Genomic DNA, 10,091 nt, shown 5'->3' on the forward strand with positions numbered 1-10,091 from the left:
TGCAGGCACAATTTGGACACAGGGATGAAAATGACGTCAGAGCCTTCACAATCAGGACCCCCTAGTGCGCTAGTGTGGCAGCAGCAGCACGTGGAAGAGCGTTGAGAGGTATAAACACAATATGGTTAAATGGTTAATGCTCAATAAAACGCCAAAGATTAACGCGCTCTATGAACGAATGGAGAGTGTAGGTTATTGAGGACTTTAGCATAGGCATGGCATTTCAGTCTTTAATAATACTTTTCGTGATCAAACACAAACAGTACAGATGTCTGGTTTGGTGTAGTGTCCATCCCTTATTAAGTGTTTTTATAATTTGGCCGTGCTGCGGTGTGTTGACAGGACAGGAATACTTCCAGACAGGAATACTCCCATCTCAGGAAAAACAGACCACCGTCCTGTCGAAACTGCTTAGCTTGATTCCTCAGTGGTAACGTTGTAGCTATGCTGAATAAAGTGATGAAACAACACGCAGAAACCCAAATGGACTGTATGCGTGCTCGCCTGTATACGTGTGTGTGTTGGTGGCTTGTACGCATGCGTTTCTCAGTGAAGGATTGATAGACTTGTAATTGATTTACTTTTTACTCTTTATATTATGACTGTCGGATATAAATATGCTGTTAGTAAACTGTCAATAATACTTATAAGGTGTTAAGATAAGTAAAATTAGGTCCCAAACGATATTTCAGGACGTTTACTCTCTACCAATGGGGCCGAAAACATGTTTGGTCAGCGGGCGTATAAAACAATAAAAAAAAAAAAAAAAATTTTATGTTTTATTTGGAAACATACCACTTGGACGTGCCTTTTGTCAAATTGCTTAGGTTTTTGTGCACAGGCCCAGATTTCTGTTTCCAGGTAAATGTCCTTGCCAACAGCACATTTCTAAAAAAAAAACTGGGAAAAGTGTTTTTGCCTTGATTTAGATGCACTGAACAATGTTTCAGTCTTAATAGGTCATATATTTGTCAGAATCTGATCCATATAAATTAGTACAACTTATTTGAGTTTTGTAATAATAATCATAAATCTTTCAATTTATACCAATGCCAAACATGAGTCATTCTGCACATTTATTTTAATCTTTGTTTCTTATACCCTTTTTTATACCCAAGTATCCGTTTGACTTATTTGACTTGTATGTTTTTATTTATTATGACTAATTTTTATCTAATTTGTCTAGTGACAAATCAGACCTGGCCAAACATTTGTTTGGGCCTTATGCTGTCTTCCAAGTATGTGGAAAACTCCACCAAACTTCATTGTTATGTGTGTTGCGGTTGTCAGATGAAAGACATGACGCTGTGCGCACGCACATGCAAAGGAACACACGCATGAAGTGCTGTGTGTGAATCACCGCATGCAGCCGCCCCGCTGCCAGGTTCCTGCTCCCTCTGCACTGTCCTACGGCCTTTGCTCCTAAGCTCTCTCCCTGCCCTGGTAGCCAAAAGAAATATGCGCTCACTGCACCTATCTGGGTTTCCTCCAGCCACCCCCTCAAATGTCAGTCATCCACGCCCAGCTATGCAAGTAATGTACCCAGCGTCTCATCCTCCCTGCCTGCTGCAGTCAATTCAAGCACCTGGCTGGAACGTAAACAAACCTGAGTTTTTTTTTTTTTAAGTGTTTCCTACCTATGGGGCAAAATGTGCAGTTTTATACACAGTGAAGAAAACCCTGTCACACCCTGACAAGTGGTGATGCACATTTAAATGATGCTTCAATTTGAATACAGATTTGTACTATTCACTTTTTTTGCTTTTTAATTAAGTTTAATAGTCTACAGCTGTATATATGTGGTTGGTGATTGCAGCCATCTCTTATCAGTTGGCACAGTGGTATACTCTAATGCACTGCCCTGTCAACAAAACATTTGCACAGTATTCGGTATCTTGAGGCATTTGTCTCTTCCAGTGTATTAGAACTATGTGATTCTTTATTGTGTAATCTAGGAATGGCAAATGTTATGAGACTCATTGTTTAAAAGAATTTAAAGTGTTATGGAGGAACTGGATTTGTTAATTTTGCTGATTTATCCAACTGCTTAAGAGATTTAATGCACAAGATTGGATCATTATTTATGATGAGATTTATTTGCAAGGACTTCAATCTTTAAACAGTTGCTCACAATGCACAGTGGAATTTGCAATCATATAAACATCCATTCCCAAAGATTTCATATCTAGTATCACATAATAAGACATGACATATAAGCCTTTGTCATATAAGACTCCTATATCACAATGTCTTTCAGATTTAAGATTAGCTTTTTTTTTTCATTTCTTAATAAAAAGTCAAGTGAAATGAACCTTTTCCCCCCTCAACCGCTTAACTTGATCCTTTATCAATCCCAGCTTAAGAGGGTGGAGAATGGGACTGGCACATTGGGTATTCAGTGCCTATATTAAGGAATGAAGCCATTTTAATTTGTGTGATGTTAACCTGATCATACATCTGGCACTCTGAGGCAGAGGATTTTTGAGGTTGTTCTTTATACACCTATTTAGTTTTCAGATTACATGCTTACCATAGTTTTGACCAGACTATCTTTCCTAACACTGGTAAGTTTCCAGACTGTGTGTAAGCCTGTAGCGGTTTGAGTGGCAAATTGTAAAAGGTTGCTACTTTGAACCTCCGAGATCATGTGCTCACCAATGGACCAGTAATCAGCTTATGGAGTTCCACGAATGCTTCATGTCACTTTGAGAGAATTAATGTTTTGCAGGGCATTGCTAACCAGTGTGAGAAAAGGAGGTGGAAGTGTAGAGCATTTCCAGCTGAGAAAGACATTTTTGTCCCTAATGATGCAGTTTAGACAGATAAAAGCCAATGTAAATATTAAATGTTAAACGTTAACTTATTAACCCTTTCACGTGCATTGGGTGGGTATCCGGGAATTTTGGAGCTCAGGCAATATGAATTGCATCCACAACACTGAAGCGCCATTGTCATTATAATTGAGAAAGTTAAGGCCTGACAGCTATGTCTCAGCTAAATTTAGAAAGCCTTTGAACCTGTGGCACATATTATAGTACTCTTTCTGAAGTCAGTACTCACAGATTACCTTGATTACTGCTGCCCTGTAATCGCATTGTGACACCAGCTGCTATAGCTAATGATTTCAAGCATTACACTTGTTAAAGAAAATCCAATATTGCTCCAGATAAATTGTTACATGTTTAACTAAAATGAAATTACTCATTCAATTTGTACTTGTCTTTTATGGTACATTCAATTTGTACTTGTCTTTTGTTACATCTGCCACCATGTGTTATGTTACCTAGTCAAAAAAGCTTTGTTTTGTCTTATTAGATTATGTATGCTACTCTGTGAAAATCACTATTGCCATTTCGTTTAATTCTTCAAAATGTAATTATGTTATAAATTCACGTTTCATAAGAATGGCATTGGAAATATTATCATGAGCAGTTAGGGCCATCAGCAAAGGTGTGGTCGATGGCCATCTGTCACGCAACCTTTGAATGAAATGTGCCTGTCTTCAAAGAACTTACTCAACCAGGTAAATTGCCTTTCGTAAACCCAATTTTGTATCAAATTTGTATGCACTTATGTGCTTAATGTCATAGGTCAGCACTCACATGGTCTCTCATCCTGCCTTGAGCATTTGTTTTTTTTTAAGTGTGTGAGACCCGCTGGCTATGAGCTTCATTTGCTCACTGGCTCTACCTGCTGGATGAATAATCCATTAGTCAAGTTTAAGGAGATTCCCAATTCATTACAGCACACATTCCTCAGGTACCAAGGACAGTTAATGAATTAGACTGTTACATTCCAGATCTGATCCTCTCCTAGATGACATCCTTCCTTTAGGTGGTGTCCTCAGTAAGGATACCCAAAGGCCGTGGGTAATAATAATCTTTTTTTCCCACAGCTTTTACTACTAGGATTAATGGTGATGAAGAGCAGTAAAGTGACATTTTATAAATATAGACTTCTGTCTCATAATCTAATTTAAAGGCTCCCGGCTCACTCTTTAATAGTCTGATTTGGCTTCCACCCAAATAAATACTCAGACCAGTTTAAACTACACTTTTTGGCATATAAAGCTAGTTGGAGTTCCCTAAGGGGACACAGAGTGAGATTACCTTAGTTGAGAGATATACTCCACTTACACATTACCTTTCAGCACATGACCTGTACTCTGGAGGAATGGTTATAGATATATGACTGAGTTCATTTGCAGCTTGTGTAGTCTATACATCTACATCCTAAACATGGGCATAGTGAGGCAATGAGGCTTCATACATAAATCACTCAGAAAGTGCCTTCATATTATGTCTTGTTTACTTTTAGAGTTCTGTAGTTCGATTTTGATTCAGGCACATGATAGAAGGGGGACGAATTTCTTAACCCGGTTCAGTTCAGTGTAAAAACAAGAATGTGGGGCGCACTCCTAATATCCAGCTTCTCTTACTTGATGAAACACATTGCCTGCTTGCTCACTTCAGTCTTCCAAAAGAAATCTTCCCTCTTTTCTCACCCTGGTGTTTTTTCTTATTCCTTCGTCATTTGCCACCTTCACACGCGATCACCTTTTCATGTGGCTCGGTGTGAATGTACAACTGTTAACTAATTGTTCTAGAGGTGGATTGAATCTATAATGTTTTATTTTGCAGGTTTGTTTTGAGGTTTTTTTTTTCTTGGGAGTCTTTTAATTGAACGATTTCTATAAACTTGTTAGACTGAGTACTACCATGGCATGTCTGGGCATATGACACAAGATAGATCTGTGGGTGGTGTGGGCTAGGGGCCTAATGCATGCCAGTAGTCAAACTTCCACCCCCTGGGAGAACAGCAGAAACTGTTACAGTGGCTTAAAAACAAAGACTAATTCACATACAAACCACATATCAAGCTTCGCCAGGTCTGTGAGTTTTATGCAAGTTTCTCAATAACTGTTGCTTAGTGCAATGAGATTTTACCTGCCTGATTTATTATTTTACCATGATATCATACAGAGTTTAAATAACATTTTACCTCATGTAATACCAGGAATAAGACCAGTGGTTGGTCACCATGTTTGCCATGCGCTTGTGAGCTGCGTTTTTTGTTTTGACTGCTTTATTTTTGAGTCATACATGACGATCCAGTGTGCATGCTGGAGAAATCAGACAGGGAGAGCTGGAGTTTGTTAGACATGCTGTCCAACTCCCTCGGCAGTAGTGTTAAAGCCCTGGACAGTCTTCATGTCTGTTACTCCACAAATAGGGAAGCTCTGATCACAGCTGGCTGCTCCAGTGGCATTGTTAGCACAGAGATATTCAGAAGCAAGTTATTTGGCCAATATTAATCCGGCAACAAATGCCAGCATAGCCCAAAACTGAGCTATAGCAATAAAAACATCCATCCTGATAAGTGATCGAACGTTTGTAAGTCCAAACAAAAACATGGAGTGAGTCCTTACATACATGATGTCTCTGTGCTTAACTGTATATCACTGCCTCTGCTCTTCCCATTCCAATACCTAATACCAGCATTATTCTTGCATATTTACATCAAACCTTGTGATTATAATTGACAGGTCTAATATTAATATGGAACATACTTTCACACGCTCGTCTATCGGCTCCAAGACTTGTATGCCAAATTTTCTACATGGTTGCAGACATAAAGGATATGTGCAAATATTTTAATACCATAGCATACTTAGAACATTATATAACAAACATGTTTATTTAAAAGTCATATTTATATGTACAGTATTTACATATTGCACTCTAGCTGGGATGTTGATGTGTTTGACAACAGCAATTGACAATAGCTGAAATATATAAATAGAGTATATACTACATGACATACATATTGAGGAAAAATTTGTTATTTTTTGTTTTGTTTTTTTTTCCCTCAGAATAAACTGCACTCAGTACTGTTCAGTATCAATCTCTGCCAAAGCGAAATGTCTTGAAAATACAAAATTTGCTTTTCATCTGTTTTCAGGAGTGTAACTGAGGATGTTGATTTTTGGACCAGATCCTGTGCTCAGCAATAAAGGTGATTTTTGAGGACATATCAAACCCAGCATTTTAACCAACATGAAAGCATCTACAGTAGAACGTGTTGCCATGGTCATTTTGGCAGTGGCACGCTTGTGTTTCTATAAAACATCATCTTCACTTGCACCATCAGAGTTCAAGAATAACATTGACTTGTCAGTCAACAAGACTGATAAATTATACTGAATGCAGAAATCTATGGAGAAGTTCCACTTTGTTTGGAAAATGAAGATGACAAATTTTGCTCTATGGCGGTAAGTATATTTTGTTCTAAGATATTTGAATTCCCTGTTCTTCTCCAAGGCACTTTTTCTTGATTTTCTTTGTTTCTTTGGGTCTACTGAAATCTGCAAAGGGATAAAATCATTTAGTCAACTTTGTTCTTACTCCAATATCACACACTTAATGTGTTAGATGAACACTGAAAAAATACATGATAGTATTTCTTGTGAAGATGAAGAAACTGATGATATAAATGTATTTCTTATTGAGTAGTTTCATGAGCTTGTGGACAATATCTTCCCTAAACATTATGACTATATTGTCACTGCCCCATTCAAATGACACAATGGAGTTGGCACATGGAAACTAGAGAAACTTAAGTGCTCAACAACCTGAGCTTCAGAAAGTTTTGTTGCACTCAAAACCAAGGCAGCATCATTTTCAGTGGCTCACAAGATCATAACCATGGTACCTTAATCTCTTATTATATTAAATATTATATATTTTACAACACAACAACCCCCACCTAAAACAAGTTTTCACCCCCCCTGCTCATATTATCGCTGTAATCCAGATCTCTGTACCATTTGCATGTAAACGTATTTGACACCAGTGTGTGCTACGTTTACGGACTGTTATGAGACTGGGGAATCTAATGTGTGTCCAGCTGATAAGATGTGTGCATGATAAGACAATGAATGTACATTTCACATGACCATCTTTGATAAATTCATGTGTGTGCCAAGGAAATGGTTCAGCAAATATTTTACTGCTAATGACACACAAAGAAAAACAAATGTGACATTATTACTCTGTATGCTTTGAGTTAACAATTTACCTGTGAGGTCTAACCCTCAGAGCACCGTTGACTTCCTGCTAACCTTGTGAGTAGCCGAGCACATCTTTTATAATCTGCAACACAAAAACATTGAACTCCCTGAATATAAACACATAAAATACAGCTCTGCCACATCATAAAGTTGAATAAAATAATGTTGAATCATTTAAATAGAAATACAGATCTTGATAGCTCTATATCTATACTGATCTACCTTATACTAGATTCTGAGTGTCATGTGTTACTTACACGCTGGTATTGTGCAGTCCCTGGTATTATATAGTCTATTAAAGTGTTTGCTGCATTTGGGACTAAAATAGAGAGGCCCTGAAACATATAGAAGAAGAACTTTAAACTCAGATACGCAAACACCAAAGGATGTGAAAAAGTGCACACAACACTACATAACAGTTTTGCCCAAGATAAACTGGACGCTGCCCACCTGTTAAGTGTTTTAGGAATTTATCCTTCTGTCGAAGATCTCTGGGAAAGACTTCTGTTGGAAATCGGGTTTTAAAAGGTCAACCATTAGAATTTACTTGTCTCTGAAAATTTTCTGGGCATCTCGGCCAGCTAACTAATTTAGACAGATAATATACACAACATATGTTTGATCTTGTTATCAAAGTATGATACAGGGCGAAAACTTCTACCAGTTCTTTTAGTGCTCCACACCACCATTCACATGAGAGTATATCAGATAAATAATCAGAGAAGTTTTCCTTCAGAGCTTCTCCTTCTGATAGTATATTAAATAACTGACCATCTACTTACCAAGTATTTGATCGTGCTGATACGATCTATTAACCTCGTTTTCTTCCCCCGTTTGGATTGAATATTCTTTTTTGGGGGGGTGTTGTGTGTCGCCCTCGCCGTCCTCCGTATGATGCTCCCGTTTTACTCTTATTTTGTCCATCAGGATGTCCAGGAGGCTCCTGTCGTCCGTGGCGCTCTGTTTGCAGTAGCCGGCTGTGAGGATGAACAGTAGGAGTCCCGTGAAGACGGTCGTGCGCAGCGCAGTCATGCTGACGAGCGGTCCAAACGCGCCCCTCTCCCCCACGTCCAGAACCCTGCAAACGCAGCGGTGGTTTAGGCGGCGACGTGACCCACCACACCTCCACACATGTGGGCGATTATATATTATTTCATTTCTGAAACGCACACGCACACATCAACATGACGATTGACATTTTATTTTACCATGACACGGTATAACTACAAGAATGTGAGACATTTCAGTTACGCCCCGACTGAGACTTTTTTCGGAGTTTGCATGCATGAAGTTTTGGCATGCGCTGGTGTCTGCAAACTGCATAGGAAACCAGGACTTTATTAATACCTAAAAGTGAACTGTTGCAGAAATGAGGGAGGAAACGTGCGAAATTAACCTGACTCACAACGCATTTTACACATCAAGCAAGCTTTGAACTTGGAAGAAGTAACTAATTACCTGTTTTGTCTGCAGCAAACGTATGAAACAGATCTTAGTGAGCTGCCGGTGTGTTCACTGATAATGATGTTATAGCCTTTCCTCAGGTGGGCTACAATACGTCCAAGACCTTGTGCGCCACGGCACATGGAGACTCACTCTCTTTTATGCTATAGACGGCTGTAGTCATCTGTTGATGGTGGGTGGAAAATAATGAAAGCTCACGGCTTCTTTTTTCTCTGTCGTGTGTCCTGATGAAGTTTATTCCGGATCATCCGGCATGGGTTCCCTCACTTTTTATCCTGTGTTGCAGACGCAAGTTCTTGTCCCATGTGGATTGTCCCGGCATGTCTTTATTTAGAAACGCGTTAAGAGCGTTCGTTGAAAAATGCATTTTATTTTTCCGGTCACCGTTTCATAACGCCCAAAGGGTCCAATCCGGTTGTGGTCCAGGTATTTTTTCCCACTAATGATTTTTTTCAATCCTCAAACGGAAATCTGCGTATCCCAGTTATAGACACAGGCTCCGAAATAGTCCTTTTTTAATTTTCCCGTAGAGAATACTATAATCGATTCGTATTTCACTTACATTTTAGCGCAATTACTGGAAACCCAAACAGAAAATATGATTAGACAATTAGGGTAAGTAACCAGATGTGTCTGTGGAGAATTGGAATAGGAAGACAGTTTCTCCGAGTATGACAACAGCTTCCATGTCAGGACATCTGAGGAGAACATGGGCCTTGCTTTCGTTTACTCACTTCATCACCACTCCCCGTGGGTTTAACAATCACTCATATGTCACTGCCCTCCTTTTTTGGAACATCTTTATGGTTCAAGGTAAAACCCCGGGTCTGCCGCCAGTCCCTTGGGTTGTGCCCATCGGGATTAGGACTCTTTGGGAGTATTATTAAACATGGTAGCGCAGATTTATTAGGGTCAGGGATAAACAGCGGCTCAACAGTGCCACACAGTGTATCTATAGCCTTATACAATACATGGAGCGTATTTAACTTTCTCAGCCGCTTCGGACGAGCCACAACAGCTCGCGACGTCACACTCCTCTAGTTTATGTAAACATGATATACAGGCTAGGATGCCAACTTTTACTTCGGCATTTGGTTGTTTATAGACGTTCATGTAGCGCTTGTGGCAAGGCGTTGAAAGTTTATGTTCGGGCGCTTAAAATGTGCGTCTGATGCCACGGGGATCTAAAGAGAGAAACATGTCGTTTATACCCGCAGCGAACCGTCTTCTCTCACAGAAATTCACTTTCTCCCCTTCCCAAGCTCAAATTTCGTTCCTCCTCCGTGTAGCAATACAAGTAGTTCTTGTGAATGAAGTTTTCCTGCCTTCCCTGTTTTATCACCTGTTCTACAATAGGGGTGATGCTTTTATAGGATAGCAGCTCCGGAGAGCTGTCCTCTAGACAAATTAATAACACTTACACTATAAACCACAGGAGTGGGTGCACTCATATCAAGCTCAAGTAGTGGCAAGTTGGGGGGCACTCAAATGTGTATACAAAGGTTTAGCTTTTGTTCACTCCATATTTGTGTGTGTGTGTGTGTGTGTGTGTGTGTGT

General features: G+C 39.4%; 1 protein-coding gene across 2 annotated transcripts; it reads right to left on the reverse strand.

The window, feature by feature from the left end:
* Positions 1-5,021: 5,021 nt before the first annotated feature.
* On the reverse strand, positions 5,022-9,384 carry alkal2b (ALK and LTK ligand 2b). 2 transcript variants are annotated; one of them, XM_076978184.1, is made up of 6 exons: positions 8,528-9,384; positions 7,852-8,228; positions 7,520-7,573; positions 7,327-7,404; positions 7,078-7,151; positions 5,022-6,364 (listed from the first exon to the last, which is right to left on the reverse strand). In XM_076978184.1, exons 1-5 carry the CDS (start codon positions 8,653-8,655, stop codon positions 7,087-7,089), a joined length of 702 nt encoding a protein of 233 aa, XP_076834299.1. In that variant the 5' UTR covers positions 8,656-9,384; the 3' UTR covers positions 5,022-6,364; positions 7,078-7,086. The 2 variants fall into 2 exon arrangements, with proteins under 2 accessions (XP_076834299.1, XP_076834300.1); XM_076978185.1 differs by having other exon boundaries at positions 5,024-6,364; positions 7,852-8,147; positions 8,528-9,379.
* Between the last annotated feature and the right edge of the window lie 707 nt (positions 9,385-10,091).

The sequence above is a fragment of the Brachyhypopomus gauderio genome, chromosome 17 (assembly GCF_052324685.1).
Source record: "Brachyhypopomus gauderio isolate BG-103 chromosome 17, BGAUD_0.2, whole genome shotgun sequence".
Taxonomy (NCBI): Eukaryota; Metazoa; Chordata; class Actinopteri; order Gymnotiformes; family Hypopomidae; genus Brachyhypopomus; species Brachyhypopomus gauderio.

Coding starts and splice junctions, on each gene's coding strand:
- alkal2b (XM_076978184.1), bottom strand. CDS start 8,655: ATGTGCCGTGGCGCACAAGGTCTTGGACGTATTGTAGCCCACCTGAGG. Junction 7,574..7,851: donor TCAGCACGATCAAATACTTG/GTAAGTAGATGG, acceptor GATTTCCAACAG/AAGTCTTTCCCAGAGATCTT. Junction 7,152..7,326: donor GGACTGCACAATACCAGCGT/GTAAGTAACACA, acceptor TTTGTGTTGCAG/ATTATAAAAGATGTGCTCGG.